Source organism: Triticum urartu, chromosome 3A (genome assembly GCF_056163025.1).
Source record: "Triticum urartu cultivar PI428250 chromosome 3A, HENAU_Tu73, whole genome shotgun sequence".
Classification (NCBI taxonomy): domain Eukaryota; kingdom Viridiplantae; phylum Streptophyta; class Magnoliopsida; order Poales; family Poaceae; genus Triticum; species Triticum urartu.
Window position 1 is genome coordinate 549713577 of NC_141875.1, and position 19619 is coordinate 549733195.

The 19619-nt window shown below is 46.9% G+C and overlaps 1 protein-coding gene and 1 long non-coding RNA gene across 2 annotated transcripts; one reads left to right on the forward strand and one right to left on the reverse strand.

Annotated features, from left to right (window-relative positions):
• Window positions 1-5525: 5525 nt before the first annotated feature.
• Window positions 5526-6097, forward strand: LOC125531018 (lysM domain-containing protein ARB_03438-like). Its single transcript, XM_048695419.2, has 2 exons — window positions 5526-5704; window positions 5808-6097. The coding sequence occupies exons 1-2, from the start codon at window positions 5587-5589 to the stop codon at window positions 5999-6001; spliced, it is 312 nt and encodes a 103-aa protein (XP_048551376.1). The 5' UTR covers window positions 5526-5586; the 3' UTR covers window positions 6002-6097.
• Window positions 6098-7105: 1008 nt separating this feature from the next.
• LOC147980476 (uncharacterized) lies at window positions 7106-12002 on the reverse strand. Its single transcript, XR_015619358.1, has 4 exons — window positions 11557-12002; window positions 11232-11474; window positions 10673-10723; window positions 7106-7616 (listed from the first exon to the last, which is right to left on the reverse strand). It is a non-coding gene; the product is annotated as an uncharacterized LOC147980476 (long non-coding RNA).
• Window positions 12003-19619: the final 7617 nt, after the last annotated feature.

A 19619-nucleotide genomic window follows, 5' to 3' on the forward strand; every position in this document is an offset into this window, starting at 1 on the left:
TGGACAGAGATCGAGTGGATTAATAAGTCGAGAGGGGTCGAGTTACCGGAACCCAATGTGTGGTAGTAACTGTTCATGGATCACAAACACAGAACTCGGTTCCTGAGGACGGCTGCAATGAGACAACCCACCATGTACTCCTACATGGCCTCTCACCGCTACCTTTACCAAATCGTGTTCACACACTTAGCTCTCAATGGTAGGACATGTTCACCACATTCCAATTCATCCCCGATGAATCAGACCTGACTCAACTCTAAGCAGTAGCAGGCATGACAAACAAACATGAATGAGTAGGCACATCAGGGCTCAAACAACTCCTACTCATGCTAGTGGGTTTCATCTATTTACTGTGGCAATGACAGGTCATGCAGAGGAAAGGGTTTCAGCTACCGCAACATGTAACAGTTGAAACGTTGTTGTCTTAATGTAGTAAAAGAGAGCAGGAGCGAGAGAGTGGGCTTGTATCGGAATGAACAAGGGGGTTTGCTTGCCTGGCACTTCTGAAGATAGTATAGTTCTTCATTGGTGTCATCGATCACATCGTCGGAACTACGTCCACTAAGAGGGGACAACACCGGCAACAGAGAAGAAACATAATCAATGCAATGCAATGCAACAATATGATGCATGAACATGACATGACAATATGATGTGATTTGAGCTAATGCAACTAAAACCAGAAGGGTTTGAGCTAATTTGAACCAAGGGTTCAAATTCAAACTCAAGTTATGAATTTATAATGTGCATTATCATGTTTTGATCTATACAACAAGGTTAAGTTGCTTTGTCATGCATGAAAACAGCATAAATGGATAGATTGGATTTTTCTGATAATTTTTCATATATAATTTATTTCATTTGGTGTTATAGATTATTTTCTATGATTTTCTGAAGTTTTGGGCATTTTTTGAAATTTCCTGGATTATTTTTAATCTAGAAAATTATTAACTGCGTCAGCATTGTGCAAGCATGACATCAGCGAGTCAACTGAGGTTGACCAGGTCAAACCTGACCAGTGGGTCCCAGTGGTCAGCGACTCAATGACTAATCTAAATTAAAATTAAGCTAAACTAATTAGTAAGGGGGGTTGGCCCTAGAGGTCAGTGTCTCATCTGCTTAATAGGGTAATTAGCACTAATATTTTGCCTAACCTAAATTTAAATTGGGGCGGGGCCCACGTGTCAGTGAGACAGAGTTAACATGGGTTATTTAACTTAACCCGTGTCTTTAACAGCAGGGTCCCACAAGTCTGTGACGTGTGGTTAACTAAACAATGATTAGGCCCTAATATAATTACTGCCACGTCATCACCACCGGAGTTTAGCCGGCGGCGACCATTCCGCGTGGCGGAGGGCGTCGGGTTTTGTCGTCCGGTGACCAAACAAGCGGCGGAGAGGCTCTACGCGTAGCTGGCGTTCTTCCGCGTCCAACGGGGCTGTAGTCAGCGGCTGGGGTGGCCAGAAACGGTGGCGGCAACCTCAACGGCGGCGGCCGGAGCTCGGCTTAGCGTGGGCGAGGTGCTATGCTTGGCTGACGAGCGAGCTAAGCAGCGGGGCGGACTCCTGGGAGCTCCAGGAGCACGCTGGTGCCACTGGACCGAGCGGAGATGCTCAGGAGGGAGGACCTCATCGGTCATGGCGGACGGCGGCGCTCGGGACACGCGGGGCGGTGGCTAGCGTGCAAATTATGGCACGGGGGGTGAGGGGAAAGACGGAGGAGCTCACTGGGATCCGTAGGGATGGTTAGCGGGCTCGGGGATGCGTCGGAGACGGCGGATCGACGGCGGCGGTGGTCGGAGCCCGAGGTGGAAGACGACAGCGATAGCGACGTTGTAGGGCGCCCGAGGATGCGTGGCTCGTCTAGATGACGCAGACGATGAGGCGGAGCCGATGGACACGGCGGTTGGTCGAGGGACGGGCGGTGAGCGCGGTGGCAGTGAGCGGCGGCGACGAGCTCGCTCGGCTTCGGGAGGGAGAGCGAGAGAGGCGAGGCAGGGAGAGAGGGAAGCGGTCGAGGGGGTCCAGGGGGTAGCGTGGCGCCTCCAGAGCGTCTAGACCGTCGAGGGGAGAAGCAGGCAGGGTGGAGGTTTGCGCTGCACGCGTCGGGCACACACCCGCTGCCTACTGGCAGAGGTGGAAGAAGACCCCGGCGCCCCTGGTGGGTTGGGCCGATTTGTTGGGCTGCCAGGTAAGACGACCCAGGTGAGTCCTTCTCTCTCTCTCTCTTTCTCTCTTTCCAATTCTGTTTCTGTTTTCTATTTATTTTGATTTGTTTTGAGTTAGTAAAAATACTAACTCATTTTGTAAAATCCTGACAAAAATTGTGGGCACTATTTGAATTATTTCCAACAGCCCCCAATTATTCAGAAGTATTGAAGCATTTAAAATATTTATAGGCATTAAATGCTCCAATTCAAATACAATATGATTTAACTCAAAATCCATAAATGTCCAAGAAATATGCTCATCATTTTTGGCAGAGGTTTTCACCTTTATCATAAATCATGAACATTTTCAAAGGGCATTTTGGGTTTATTGAAAATGATTTTATGTTGAACCTATTTGATTTGATCTGGTGCTAGGGTTTGATCAATCCCCATTTCAATTTCAAAAGAATTTAAACATGATGCAACACATGACTAGTTAGCTCAGAGCATACCAGAACTAGGGATGTGACACCGAGTCCAGCGCCTCGACACGGTCACTCCTTCGCATATCTCGCCTACACGCAATGGCCCACGCGCTCGAACGCGTGGACACACACACACGCGCGCGCGCGGCCAAACCTGCCACGGGCCGAGCCCGACGCGTCCACCGCGCGCACACACCGCTCCGCGTCGCCGCTCGCCGTGGCTTATTGCCCTACACTCTCGTCCTTGCAGAATTGCACGCCATGTTCTAAGAGAATTAGCCGGACATCCAGCTTGTAAAAAGTTAGTACCGGCCCCTCAAGACCCTTGCACATAGACTCCTAGGGTTATCCAGTAACCTCCTGCTTGTTTTGCCAATATTGCGTCATTAAAGAGCTCGAGGTCGCGGAAACCTAATTCTCCCATTCACTTCAAGATAGCCATCTTTGCCCATGATTGCCAATGCATGCCCTGCTTATCAAGCTATCCCACTCACCAATATTTAGACATTATTGACATAACTGTAGTTGAAATTGCATGACAAGAGCTCTAGGAAGTGTTCACCTGCGTAGTTTGAAAAAATCATCGAGGATAGGGGGGGGGGGAGTTTTCCCCACCTGAATATATTAATCAGAAGGGCAAAAAACCCAGATGATTACAAGCGCCCGGGGGCACCACGCGAGAGACTACATGGGGGAGTGGGGGAGGGGCATGTCATAGAGGATCCACACCACACTTGCTAAGAGGAGAGAGCCGTCAGCCAAGACGCAACATGGGAAACGACGATTTTCTGGCAGCTGACAGCGCCACAGCACCGCGTCTTCTCGACAGCAGCTGAGCACCCGAGTGATGGAGGGCCTTTGCCTATGGAAGACGACCACGTTTCGATGTTTCCAGAGCTGCCAGCAGCAAAGCATGGCAAATTCCGCCACCGAGTCAACGACTGAGCCTGCTGTTTGACGCTGTCAGAAATGACAGATCATCCACAGAGGCACCGGTTAGGGCATGTACAATGGTTGATAAGATAGTTTTATCTTAAGTCTTGCATTGAATTTAGTGCAGACAATTTTTTTTGTCTACATTGGATCATCTCTTAGCCTTATCTTCAATAATTAGTTATTCCTAAAAACATGGTGAGACATATTGTGCTAAGAGATCATCTCTTGTCTTCTCTTAAATAAGAGAAGACAAGCCTTTTTATGAGTTCTCTCTCCTTCACGTCATCATTTATCCTACGTGACATTCCTAAGATAGCACCATTGTACATGCCCTTACTTGAACTCCCACCGCCCGTGAAAAGCAGGTGATCCACACTCTCCAGCGTCGCCGAGCAGATCGGGCACCCCACTTCTTCTACAACAACAATGCACTTCCTGGCCAACACGTCGTGTGTGTGGACGCGACGTTGAACCAGGAGCTAGCAGAAAAACTTCACCCGAGAAGGACCGCGCGATTCCTAGATGAACGCGACATAATGAGCAGTTGTGTCGTCGAACCGCGTCAGCTTGTACGCTGAGCTTGAAGACAGACCGACACGGGGGGCCGATACATGGTGCAACTGCCGCACATCGTCCCCACCTCGGGCAGGCTGCGCGTCCAGAAGTGTGGAGACCACGGCAAGCTCGCACCCCCACGCGCGAGAGCTGCAGGACAAGAAAGCAGGCAATGCCACCAGCACACACTTGCTACACGGTGACCTCAGCACCCGTGGTGTGCGAGAAAAGAACAGGGGATGCCATGGCAAGATCACTGCAGGGGAGCCAGCAGTCCCGCCAGAAGGAGCACGAACGCCCGTCCCCCACGTCGACATTGGAGAGCGCGCGGTAGATGGGGACCAGCCGAGCAAGAGTGCCCCGGTATTCCCTAGCACGAGATCGCCGCGCGGCAGGACAAGAGAGAACACTCGCCCGCGTAGTTCCAGACCCAGGTGGCCCAGCGCGACCTTGGCAACGAGTGAAGGTGGTGGATCATCTTCAACAGGAGGCACTCGTTCTAGGTGGCGAGGTTGCGTACACCGACACCACCCTCCGACTTGGCACGACATATCCGCTCCCACACCACGAGGCATTGGGCGCCCGAGCCCCGAGGCTCTTTTAGCCACGTTCTAGAGGAAGTCACGACGTAGGGCGTCCAGCTCACGGAACAGAGCCGATGGCAGGAGCAGAGCCGCCATGGCGTAGGTGGGAAGGGCGTCGAGGACGGCCTTAAGAAGGACGAGGCGCCCCGCCGGTGAGAGAAGGCGCGCAGCCCATCCTGCGATACTGATCTACACTGATCACAATGATCGAGAGTGATAGACAACAATCGCATTTCACACCTTCTTTTTCTTAAAAAAATAAAGAAAAATCTCTCTGATCTGTGTACAGGTTGCGTAGTCGTGTCATGCCGTAATATTTCCGCTACTCAGACACCGCAGTCCTCTTTTCTTTTCCTTTTTGCGGGTTGACTGCAGTCCTCTCTGATCCTACTGTCCTCATCTCTCTGCTTTGCTGCGATCGATTCGTTCTTGTTTCTCCACTGTCACTGCGCTATCACCAACATGGAGCAAGACAGTTTTTCAAACAAAAAAAAGTGAGCAGTGTGAGTGTAAAGTATTAGGCCCGGTCAAAATCACATGGCGGTCGAAGAATATTACAGTAGTACAAAGCAGTTCCATAGGAATCACAGATGGGATTACCCCGAGGCCCACCCTGTGTTATGAACGACATGTCCATCCATGCCGTTCTCAGCATAAGCAGCATCGCCCGTGCGTCGGACGCCGTCTCCAAGGCCATGGCCGGATTCTCTTCGTCACACTCTCCACCCTATCGACTTTCGAGTGTCGAGCTCGTTATGCTATAAAAAGGGCGAGGGCTAAGCTCTCTCATCACCACCACCAAAGCAGAGCCTGACGAGCACCTATCATCCGCTTATACATATATCCTTTCTTCGCGTCGGCAGCATCTGCATCTGCAATGGCGAAGAACCACGGAGCCGCTGCTCTCCTGATCGCGTCCCTGCTCGTGGTGGCCGTCGCCCTCGCCGACGCCAGGTTCACCGCGACGCAGATGCAGCGCGGCAGCATTAACGGAGGTACGTCCACGTCAACCGGTCAACATCGTCGTCCATGATCTGGCCAAATGTGCCGGACTTGTAACCCTTTGGACGTGTGCCTGCCTGTCTATGCGTTTCGCAGTTTATGCATTGACGAAGGCGGTGCCGGCGCTGACGTGCAACAAGGTGAGCGCGGTGCAGACGGGTGAGACCTGCTCCTCCCTCGCGGAGAGTGCCGGTCTGACCCAGGAGGACTTCCTGGGCTTCAACCCCAACATCAACTGCATCGGGATCTTCGTCGGCCAGTGGGTCTGCCTCGACGCGTCCTCTGCCTAACACGCCGTTGGATGTACGTGCGCAGCGTCGTTAAGTTGCTGCTATTTATGCATGAATAAAGGAGGCTAAGTCGCTCTGACGCTCCTCAGTGTGCCTCCGCCATTATTCGAGTTGAGTGTGGTATTTTTACTTCCCTCACAAAAGGATCGAGGTTGTAGTCCGTCACTCTGTCTTTGTGCCAGCTTTGGCTTAAAAACCGGTTCAGTTAGTTTAAGCCTGATTACACCAGTGCGTTTACCTCGTGTCTCTCTTTACTTGGTTGTTCCTGATTGCCACTGCGTTACTTGGTGTGTCGCTTTAAGTAAACTAGACGATACCCTGCGCGTTGCTGCGGAAATTGCTTGCACTATATTTTAGTAAGACTAGCAAAAGAGCCCGTGCGTTGCAACGGGAGAGAAAATAACACATGCTTTTAACCCAATAACCATGACTCAAGACCCTAATTGGTCCACGTCCTTTACGGTGGCCTCGACACTCACACAACGAAAACACATTTGAATGTGGTCAGTCCTAAGACGTCCTCTCTCTCTCAAAAAGATGAGAAATATGTTGTTTTCCCCCGCGAGGTTTCTCAGAGGTGTGCATGCGTGGTTAATGATGTTTCCTTTCCTCTCAATATGGTTTTAATAGGTGTTTATTTGTAATTTGGATCGCCGCCAGTACGAACGAAAAACGGACTGTGCACTATATATTAAGTTTGCACCAACAATAATATTTTAGAATATTTAACAGCTAACAATAATATCATATTTAGATTGTACACACTTTTCTAATCAAATTTCATATATAACATGTTAAAACCGGAGTTACGATTTAAAATATATGAATAATTTTGTTGCTGCTGATTGATTAACCGAAAAGTCAGAGATTTTCTGAGAAAATGCAAAAAAAGAGTTCGACTATGATTTAAACATGTACTGCGGATTAATTTACAGAAAACAATGGGGATTTTTTTAAAATGGCACGACGGTGAACCGACAAAAGCACTCCGTGCTTTAGAGGATGTACTGTCGACAACTCAATTTAGATAAACTGATTTCATATACTTGGATCACAACCCTGAATGTTTCCCCTCGAAACTGTAAGCATAAAACCTGATCCAAGTGCACCACAAAATTTGCTCATTTTCTCAACATCAAGCTAAAATTTCAGAATCAAATTGCCAAAAAATATTTCAGAACTGAAAACACCCGGAGTACAATCGGATATAGATATATGTCCACGGTCCAACACTAATGATCCAACTCAATTTAAGGTGTATTTGAATTAGTGAGCGCTGCTTGTAGATGCAACTCAAACTAAGGCACAATATATATTTGGAACTTACACCAAGCTGAGCTTGACCTTACAATGAACTGTCCTGAAACCCACGCGCGCGCACACTGCGCCAAGAAGTTCTCCATTGTCCCCGCTCGCATACTGCGTTAGGAAGTTCTCCATCGTCCATGGCCCCTGGGCGGTTGTAGAACAACTCCGCCATCACATCACGCAACTGGCTCCAATCAGAAGAACGGCGAGGGTCTCCTCATCGTTGATCTCTCTGTATCCACCAGCCGCACCAACAGGTGAGCGGGCACATGATACCCTGCTCCCAGATTAGCTTAAGCCAGAGAAACTAAAGCTGGGTTAGTAAGTTCGGAGTAAAAATAGAAGAACAAATAAGTGATGCAGTGGACAGCTAATTTTCTGACATAGTAACATCATAGCAAAAACTGTGGGTATTACCTAGCACAAATTGCAATACCAAAAGGAAACATCTCAGATAGACCAATAAAATTTGGATAACAATGTGCACTCAGTTGCACATTAAGTTGCTCATGACATAAATGTCTGGAAAACAAACTTCCCGCCTCAGAGAGAAAAGCAAATACGTAGAAATACTTCGGGTTTCATCATTTCATAAAAAGAAGATTATTGAATCATAGGTACTGGGGTATGGTTATCATAGAAATGTATTAGCTTTGACATCAGGAAGGACTCTGCTACTAACAGTTCATTAATCCCTAAAACAGTGTTGTATATAGTTTCAGTTTCAAAATGTGACTCGTTCCCTGCAAAGAACTCATGCACGCATCCATCCAGTTCAATGAAAGAGCTACCAGGCTGCTTGGTCTTTCTGCTACTGTATATTCCCGTCCTTACTTTATTTGCATCAACACACCTTGATGTGGTAGCATAGACAGTTGTTTGGCTCCAATACTTGGATCCTTACTGCTACATATACTCTGCAAGTCCCACCTCTCCGCAAGCTCTGCAGGCAAACAATAACGACCGCCGCATTACCACATCAGGAGCGATGGGCATAGGCCGACATGCTCGGCGTCGTCACCCAAATAGCAGAAAGACGCAACCTTGTATCGCAGGATGGCCTTCATGGAGAACTGACCCAAAGATGATGTTGTAGATCTTGTGAATGGGCGCCCACCACAAGTCCAGCGCCCACCACAAGTCCAGTACTCCACCATCTGCAGCCGCCGCGAGCCCGCCAGCACTGGCCACACGCCCTACCGTAAAACGCTGCACACTACTGCCTGCAACGCTGCTAGACCCATAGCCTGCAGGCCACCATCATAGTCGCCACTAACCCGGGTCTTGACTTTGACCCTGCCTTTTTAATCAAGTTCATAGTTCCCAGATCTTTGGGTCTGAATGTGATGGCAATCTGCATCATGGTGAACATAATGACTTTGACCCTGCCCTGCTTGTTGCTTTTAGTGAACTCGGTGTGCTTGGCATTGGCAATGTAAATACCGTCGAGCCACGTCTCATACTGGAAACATAATGAGCCCCACATTCATTTTTATCTCGAAATAGATATATAGATGCGAAACAAAATTCGACACTTGGTTGCTCTACTTTTAAAAGAATCAATACCATTGCAAAGCTTGTGACAAAGACTGCAATATTCAAGTTGGGGACATGAATAAATTATTAACCAATTAGTCCCAGATCTCAATGTAAATTGCTGCCTTTATTTCCAAAATACCAACTGCATCTATTGTGTGCGATTTCTACCAATCAACACATCAAACTATCATCTTAGGTATAATCTAGATGTTACCTTTGACACGTAGCTGGTCAATTTGACTGCCAGCTCCAGCTCAACCCGCACCGCACTAATGCAATCCCAGCAAAGGCCTCCCTTCTCCCCCAACATTAGCTCCCATAGCTGGCCCTATAATTCACCGTTGCGCTAGCCGAGTTGTGGTCGAGCTCTCCATGGGCTCCGGGGTTGTGGGACTCCGGAGGCGGCTGGCGTGTTGTGGGACTCCGTGATGCCGTCCATGGCCACAACAGCGGCTACCTCCAGTATCGCGAGATCCACGACGACCCAGGAAGGAGAGGGGCAGCATGTGCCAGCACAACGTCGAGTTTAATGGCAGGGTGGTCCGGCCATGGACACGGACCTGTTGCTCCCCACCATCGCGCCGCAATCCCTCCACCCGCTGCCAGAGCACACGCCGGTCTCCAACTGCGACGCGCCACCCCCGTCCTGCTGCCCGTCCCTGGCATCCTCCTAGAAGGACTGCCTCATCTTCAGGCCCCACCACCCACCGCCGCGGCCCTCGCCTCCTCCCCAGCCGCCGCCGCACCACTACTGCCGCGATTTCGATCCAAATCAGAGACACGGGAGCAAAGGGAGGCGCGCGCGGACGGTGGTGGTGGCGGTGGCAAAGGGCGGCGGCGCGGGCGGCGGCCGAGCGAAGGGCTGAGTTTGGTGGGCTGAGGCCCAGACGGATCAGGGAGAAGTCCAACTGACTTAAAACAACATCGACCTACGAAAATTTTGACGATGAAACTATAGACGGTTCCCCGAATTAGTACCACCTCGCGTATATGTTTTAAATTCAAATTGAAAGCATAAATTCACAGAAAGAAAGCGTATTGTGACGGTGAACCCACGGAGTCAATCCATACTTTATTATTAGAGATAGATTTTATTGTATGAATATGAATATTTGGAATAATAATATAGAACTAAAACTAAAAAGCATGTAATTAGAAAAATATTTGTTGAATATAAGTAGCATAATATATTAAAACATTTGAGCCTTTTGCATGCATCCAAGTTGAGATGGGCATTCTTCAAGACATGATTGCATATTGAGGTAAAATATTCTTGCAAGAAATTGTGCATTGTCGCAGGGATTTTTTAGAGGACAATTTAATGCAATGATAAAAAACAATAACTGAACCGATTTTTTTTTAGAACCAATGTATAGAAAAACAGCCGACCTTAGTCTATCTTTTTTGTAGCTGGTTCATCAAGAAGAATTACCGTCACATGGCTTATGCACTGTCAAATATATTCAGTGGTTTATCAAGCTCAAAGAAGTAGTTTTTATCTATCATGAACAAATTGAAAGAGTTGCTTTTGTAAAATTTCGACCTCAAATATGTGTGAACTACATCCTATGGTACACCATCTTAATCATGAATTAATATGGCCAGTTAGCTTCTTTCGGAACACACTCAAATTAGCTGAATATCTGGATAACATGAATTTACAGGAAGAAAAACTACAACCCTTTAGTGGAATTAGCACGGAAAAATCACTTGAGAGACATACATAATCTGCAACCTTTGAAACAAATACAAAATTAAGTGATAAATTGTGTACACGATCATGTCCCAAACCTAAAAGAATATGGGAGTTGTAGTGACACTTACCACACAACTACCTATAGCACCACAATGTCTGCACGCACTGAAACTCTTATCCTGTACACATGGAAACAAAATAAAAAATGAATAGTAAATACAATCGCATGTATGAATTTAATTATAGGCTATGAGGAACGTGTTGAAGAGGTGGCACGACAGCTTCCAATCCCCACCAATTCTTGTGAAAATATAGATTGAAGAAGTTGATTGTTACATTATTCTCTTCTAAAGCCTAAACTTTGTGAAGAAGTTGATTTATTTCTATTACTTCTTTTCTTTGTGAAGCAGTGGATACCGGCCTCAACTTTGCAACAAAAAATAGACCGAGATGGATACAGTATAGACCGAGATGGCTAATCATTCCCTTGCTTAATTAATACGATAGTTTTGGTTGATATTTTTTATTTCTAAAGTTTATTGGTGTCCCTTCGGGTTTGAATCGTGAAATCCAGTTCTCTGAAATGGAAAACCTTCAGGGGAGCAAAATTCATATTCTATTTAAATAGAAGCTGAATATGTTTTATCAACTGTAAAAAGTTAAACTAAGAGAAGAGAGCTTGCATACCATTGGGAGTATCAAGTGAACTCTGAATCAATGGAGCCATTACCGATTGACGTGATATGAAGCTGGACATCAAGCACTCTACGGTCCATAGCGCGACCTAGCAAATTCAGGAAAAACATAAGCCGGAGGACCCAAAAAAACAGGTGTACCTGAAAATAGGGAGCGTCCAGCGAGCTGTGAAGCAATCAAGCCAATTCGACCAGCAGGAGATCTATCAAGCAAAACCGCGAGTACCTTTTGATCCTGTGGGCATATGAAAATTTTAAGAACATAAGATCGGGATAGGAAAAATAAGGGGTGGATGGAAATAGGGAACCGCGAGTACCTTTTGATCCTGCGGGCATATGAAAATTTTAAGAACATAAGATCGGGATAGGAAAAATAAGGGGTGGATGAAAATAGGGAGTGCCCATATACCAAACTACCATAGTGGAGGCCGCTTATGAGATGAGGATGCGATGTGTGCCAGATAACGATGACAGTATAGAGGGGGTTTTAAACGCAAAAGTAGTGGCGGTTCAGTAGAGGGCGATGAATGACTGTGAATCCGTTTCATATGCATCTGCCGCCGGAAACTCATCCGTCGCGAAGGCAAAAGGGATAGTGGAGACAATAAGAGGGGCAACCGGGAAGATGAAGCAATGAGTGAGTTAGTGCGCATTTATGGATGCTTGGTGGACGGGAGAACGTCGGTCGTCATCGACGGCAACTGGCCGGGGACGCGACGGTTTGTTGCGGCGATAAGAGGTGCAACGGGGAAGACCACTCACCGCATAGTGTCGGGCGTGGTGGCAGCTAGCCGGAGGTGCGACAACTGGCAAGCGGAGTCTCAGTCATGGCGGAAGGGCTAGTGGCGGCTGGATGGAGGAGCGTTGATCGTGGCGGCGAGAAGAGGGACGAACATCTACGTTCTTTTCAGATGGGCTTGGAACGCCCAAATAAACCAGCTCACCCCAACGACTAAGAGCATCTTCAACAGACGCTCAAAAAAGCAACACGCTAAAATAATTTTACAGCGTCATTTTAATAATTTTAGCGCGCCGTGGTCGATTCAGTCCAGCAGACGCACAAAAAGATAGCGCGTAGCGGACGACGCGCAGCGGTCCAGCAGATACACTAAAAAATAAAGCGTCATAAATATATCTACAACAAACAGGTCCCTAACATTTACAGATAAATCCATCTGACCAAAACAAAAACGCAATTAGCTCCCCAATTGTTGGATCGTTGAAATCGCCGGCCACCGTATGCGAGCTTGATGCACAAACACGAGCTAGCTAGCTTGGCTTCCCTATCAGCTGGCTTGCAGTCGATCGGAAACCGCAAGCTCTGCATGCAACGCTAGCCTTCGGCCACAGGGAGGCTGCGAGCAGAGAGGCAACGGCGGCTCCCGGCCGGCATGCGCTCCCGGCCGGCGAACTCGAGGCGGCAAGCTCCAGCCGGCGAGCAGAAGGGCAGTGGCGGCTCCGCCCCATGCCGGGAAGAGCAGATGATGAGCACACAGAGGAGTAGCGGCGGCCGGCGGCCGGCGGCCGGCTGCGGCGAGCTGCAGGAAATGGCGGAACGAGCAGAGGGAGCGAAGCAGAGCGGAGCAGCTGGTCTTCGCGCGTCATTGTCCAGCGCGCTGTACGCCGCACAACAAATATCCCGCGTGTGATGCAAAAATTCCCAGCGCGTCGGTTGGATTTTACAGCGTGCTGGCTTTTGCAGCGTCTGCTGGAGATGCTCCGCACGTTAAATTAGCGATTTTTACAACGCGGACTATTTTTAACGCCTTTGTTGGAGATGCTCTAAAGAAAGCGAGCTACAGCCCACGTGCAAGAAGTTGGCTCGGGCAGCCCATGTGAAAAGTCAACAAGTGGCCTTGTGCAACCAGACGCAACAATAAATTGAGTTTGCCTAAAAAAGCAATAAATCGAGTCAAGCAACGCATGCATAGTTCCATGGTGACGTGTGAACAGTTTATTTCTCTTTTGCTGAGTTGGCATAGTTGCTGAGGTGGATAGGCTGCATGTTAAGATAAATAGGTTAGTGGGGATGAATCTTTTAGGTATATAGGATTTGGTCCTTGTGTTGTGGTTGCAGTCTCCAAATTATCATGATTACACCATAGAGCAAATACAATAAAGTAATGTAGATGGGCTATAAGAGATGCCGTATCAGATTTGTGCCTAACTGAAGGAGAGAAGACATAAGACAGAAGAGAAGCGGGTTATAAACTTACATCCAGCTATAGCACGACTCCCAACAAGCTTTGTGAGAGAAAAAGGCGGATCATATATTAATTATATAACGTACTAGTATGGCTAACTATTGTATGAGTGGGCTATTAGGTTGGCTATAAGAGACATGGCAACTCTATATAGCCGGCTCTTGGCTATATTATTAACCATGCTCTAAGAGAATCTCTAGTCCTTCCCTCAAAATGTTATACATTTCGATTCAAATTAATTGACGTTGCTTTATAGTAAAACTTTAGTACATATTGTATTAAAGAAGTGTCATTTAATATGAATAGGAGGGCATACATATCTCTCTAAAATTTCTACTTTGAGAGGTCAACACCATTGTACCTCCTAAACATCTCTCACCTTCAGTTCAATTTGATATTTGTACTGTCAGTTCATCCAAAAGCTCAAACTGATAAGGTAGTCTGGTATTGAACTCAAGACCTCCTAACTTTGATATCATGTAGAACAACACGTATCAGTCAGTTCACTCAAAAGTTCAAATTGGTGAGGAAAGCTGAGCTATGCATTTATACGTCAACACCTCACAAAAGAATTAGATAACTAAATTTGCTCTCTCCATAAATGGTGCTTTTATTGACTCATAATGTCATGTCAAAGAGGTACAAAAACAATGAGAACACACCCGGCCTTTATTCGAACTGAGCCTAGCTCAGATAGTTAGGTTCTTTGTGATGAGACCAGTCCGCTGGAGTTCAAGTCCTAGACTAGACACCAGTGCTCGCATTTTCCTGGATTTATTTCAAGCTCGACGATGTTCGTTCAGTGAGGAGATGTTCTAGTCGACTACAAAGGCGCATGTGATGACTTTATTAATTTACGGTGATATGTCTGCTCAATCTATCGAAGATGTGCATGTGTTCATTCATACAGGTGAGTGTTATGTGTATATGTATGAGCGTCCGGGTCAGTACTATGTTAAAAATATATATATAAAGGAGAATAACAACAAAACATCAAGAACTATTACCGCTTGACAATACACTGACTATGAGAAGCTTCTCCAACATCAGCACCATCTAGAACTCAGTACGCCTGGCGCACGCAAGGCACCCACCGCTAGGGTTTCCGCTGCCTCCCGCAGCCAGCCTGCCTCATCTTCTTTGGGTTTAGGGCCATGGAGACACGGTGGATCTCGATCCTTGCCGACGGGAGGGCTCCATGTCTAGGTAAATTTTTCGAGTTTTGGTAGGGTTTGTGTCTTGCATAGGAAGGTGGGCGTCGGTGGCTTTCTGAAGATGGAATGAGATTCCCCCCGTCCCGGTGGTGCTTCTTGTTGGGGAACGTAGTAATTTCAAAAAAAAAAATTCCTACACACACGCAAGATCATGGTGATGCATAGCAACGAGAGGGGAGAGTGTTGTCTACGTACCCTTGTAGACCGAAAGCGGAAGCGTTAGCACAACGCGGTTGATGTTGTCGTACGTCTTCACGATCCGACCGATCCAAGTACCGAACGCACGGCACCTCCGAGTTCAGCACACGCTCAGCTCGATGACATCCCGCGAACTCCAATCCAGTAGAGCTTCACGGGAGAGTTCCGTCAGCACGACGGCGTGGTGACGATGATGATGTTCTACCGTCGCAGGGCTTCGCCTAAGCACCGCTACGATATGATCGAGGTGGATTATGGTGGAAGGGGGCACCGCACACGGCTAAGAGATCAAGAGATCAATTGTTGTGTCTATGGGGTGCCCCCTGGCCACGTATATAAAGGAGTGGAGGAGGAGGGGGCCGGCCAAGAGGAGGAGGCGCGCCCAAGGGGGGGCAATCCTACTCCAAGTAGGTTTTGCCCCCCTTTCCTATTCCAACTAGGAGAAGGGGGAAGGAGGAGGTGGAGAGAAGGAAGGAGAAGGGGGGCCGCGCCCCCTTCCCTTTCCCAATTCGGATTGGGGCAAGGGGGGCTGTGCGCCACCTCCTGCTGCCTCTCCTCTTCCACTACTTTGGGCCCATGAGGCCCAATAACCCCCGGGGGGTTTCGGTAACCCCCCGGTACTCTGGTATATATCCGATAACCCCCGGAACCATTCCGGTGTCCGAATATAGTCGTCCAATATATCAATCTTCATCTCTCGACCATTTCGAGACTCCTCGTCATGTCCGTGATCACATCCGGGACTCCGAACAACCTTCGGTACATCAAAACTCATAAACTCATAATATAACTGGCATCGAAACGTTAAGCGTGCGGACCCTACGGGTTCGAGAACTATGTAGACATGACCGAGACATGTCTCCGGTCAATAGCCAATAGCAGAACCTGGATGCTCATATTGGCTCCCACATATTCTATGAAGATCTTTATCGGTCAGACCGCATAACAACATACGTTGTTCCCTTTGTCATCGGTATGTTACTTGCCCGAGATTCGATCGTCGGTATCTCAATACCTAGTTCAATCTTGTTACCGGCAAGTCTCTTTACTCGTTCCGTAATACATCATTCCGCAACTAACTCATTTAGTTGCGATGCTTGCAAGGCTTAAGTGATGTGCATTACCAAGAGGGCCCAGAGATACCTCTCCGACAATCGAAGTGACAAATCCTAATCTCGAAATACGCCAACCCAACAAGTACCTTTGGAGACACCTGTGGAGCACCTTTATAATCACCCAGTTACGTTGTGATGTTTGGTAGCACACAAAGTGTTCCTCTGGTAAACGGGAGTTGCATAATCTCATAGTCATATGAACATGTATAAGTTATGAAGAAATCAATAGCAACAACCTAAACGATCAAGTGCTAAGCTAACGGAATGGGTCAAGTCAATCACATCATTCTCCTAATGATGTGATCCCGTTAATCAAATGACAACTCATGTCTATGGTTTAGGAAACATAACAATCTTCGATCAACGAGCTAGTCAAGTAGAGGCATACTAGTGATACTCTGTTTGTCTATGTATTCACACATGTATTATGTTTCCGGTTAATACAATTCTAGCATGAATAATAAACATTTATCATGATATAAGGAAATAAATAATAACTTTATTATTGCCTCTAGGGCATATTTCCTTCAGTCTCCCACTTGCACTAGAGTCAATAATCTAGATTACACTGTGATGATCCTAACACCCATGGAGCCTTGGTGCTGATCATGTTTTGCTCGTGGAAGAGGCTTAGTCAACGGGTCTGCAACCTTTAGATCCGTATGTATCTTGCAAATTTCTATGTCTCCCATCTGGACTAAATCCCGGATGGAATTGAAGCGTCTCTTGATGTGCTTGGTTCTCTTGTGAAATCTGGATTCCTTCGCTAAGGAAATTGCTCCAATATTGTCACAAAAGATTTTCATTGGACCCGATGCACTAGGTATGACACCTAGATCGGATATGAACTCCTTCATCCAGACTCCTTCATTTGCTGCTTCCGAAGCAGCTATGTACTCTGCTTCACATGTAGATCCCGCCACGACACTTTGTTTAGAACTACACCAACTGACAGCTCCACCGTTCAATGTAAACACGTATCCGGTTTGCGATTTAGAATCGTCCGGGTCAGTGTCAAAGCTTGCATCAATGTAACCATTTACGATGAGCTCTTTGTCACCTCCATAAACGAGAAACATATCGTTAGTCCTTTTCAGGTACTTCAGGATGTTCTTGACCGCTGTCAAGTGATCCACTCCTGGATTACTTTGGTACCTCCCTGCTAGACTTATAGCAAGGCACACATCAGGTCTGGTACACAACATTGCATACATGATAGAGCCTATGGCTGAAGCATAGGAACATCTTTCATTTTCTCTCTATCTTCTATAGTGGTCGGACATTGAGTCTTACTCAACTTCACACCTTGTAACAGAGGCAAGAACCCTTTCTTTGCTTGATCCATTTTGAACTTCTTCAAAACTTTGTCAAGGTATGTTCTTTGTGAAAGTCCAATTAAGCGTCTTGATCTATCTCTATAGATCTTAATGCCCAATATGTAAGCAGCTTCACCGAGGTCTTTCATTTAAAAACTTTTATTCAAGTATCCCTTTATGCTATCCAGAAATTCTATATCATTTCCAATCAGTAATATGTCATCCACATATAATATCAGAAATGCTACCGAGCTCCCACTCACTTTCTTGTAAATACAGGCTTCTTCAAAAGTCTGTATAAAACCAAATGCTTTAATCACATTAACAAAGCATTTATTCCAACTCCGAGAGGCTTGTACCAGTCCATAAAATGGATCGCCGGAGCTTGCACACTTTGTTAGCTCCCTTTGGATCGACAAAACCTTCCGGTTGCATCATATACAACTCTTCTTCCAGAAATCCATTCAGGAACGCAGTTTTGACATCCATCTGCCAAATTTCATAATCATAAAATGCGGCAATCGCTAACATGATTCGGACAGACTTAAGCATCGCTACGGGTGAGAAGGTCTCATCGTAGTCAATCCCTTGAACTTGTCGAAACCCTTTCGCAACAAGTCAAGCTTTGTAGACAGTAACATTACTGTCAGCGTCAGTCTTCTTCTTGAAGATCTATTTATTCTCAATTGCTTGCCGATCAATGGGCAAGTCAACCAAGTCCACACCTTGTTCTCATACATGGATCCCATCTCAGATTTCATGGCTTCAAGCCATTTTGTGGAATCTGGGCTCACCATCGCTTCTTCATAGTTCGTAGGTTCATCATGATCCAGTAGCATGACTTCCAGAACAGGATTACCGTACCACTCTGGCGCGGATCTTACTCTGGTTGATCTACGAGGTTCAGTAATAACTTGATCTGAAGTTTCATGATCATCATCATTAACTTCCTCACTAATTGGTATAGTTGTCACAGGAACCGGTTTCTGTGATGAGCTACTTTCCAATAAGGGAGCAGGTACGGTTACCTCATCAAGTTCCACTTTCCTCCCACTCACTTCTTTTGAGAGAAACTCTGTCAGGACCCCGATTCTAAGTCACACCGATCTAGCCTTTAACACCTCATATCACTTTGCGGCCTCACGCATGGTATCCCTACGGGTGTCGCCTTACCATGGCCCGGGACCGTTTGCGCCTTTTGGCTCACGTATATGATAGTGTCGCTAGCATCCATATGACAGAGAACCCGAGCCGACATGACTAGTCCTGAACCCAAAGTGGCACTAACTTACGGGGACATGCATACATGAATCAACATCGAGCATGTCGGTCAGCAGCGTGTGAATCCGGGCTGTAGCAACTGGGCTAACAGGACTCCGGGAACCCGGGCTGTAGCAGGCTAGCAAGACTCCGGATGTCACCGCGTGACATTTCCCCGAAGGGACAGACACATGAACGAAGTGAATCACATGCCGGCCAGTCTAAGTGTTCTGGAGCAGTAGTGCTGGGCTAGCAGGACTACGGTGAACCGTGCTGTAGCAGACTACTATGGCTCATGGAAGCACAAGACTACATTTCCCCATAAGAGAGGCTACCAAGGATGAACAACTAGGTTGTCGGATCCCACACATACCAAGCATTTCAATCATACACACAATATGCTCAATATGTGCAATACAACATGGCATCACAACAAGACTCTACGACTCAGAGTATTTATTCATTAGGCTTCGAAGAGCCAGAATTACAAACATGGGTCTCATGACCCAACATACAGAGCATACAAGCAACAAGCACATGCGGAAGGATAACTTGTCTGAGTACAGACAACTACAAATGAAAAGGCTGAGAAGCCTGACTATCTACAAGACCCTCCCAAGGGTACAAGATCGTAGCTGAGGTAACAAGCTAAACTTCGAAGTCCACACGATACTACTAGCTAGACTGACGTCTCTCTGCAAAACATAAATTAAGCAAACATGAGTACAAATGTACCCAGCAAGACTTACATCAGAACTAACTAACTATGCATCGGTATCATCAAATGGGTGGTGGAGTTTAACCGCGGCAAGCCAGCTTTGACTCGGTGGCTATTCTGAACTACGACTGCAAATAACTCTTTGAGGTGGCGCACACGAGTCCACATATTCACCATCTCAATACACCACTATGGATCTGCTCCCGTCTCCCTACGAGGACGCCATCCATAGCACTCACACTTATCTTGCGCATTTTAGAGTATTCACTTTCACTTGTCTATGAACTATGCAAGGGGTCCAAGTTTCCATATCCGAGGAATCCAGCTATTCAAATAGATAATGATAACCCTGCAG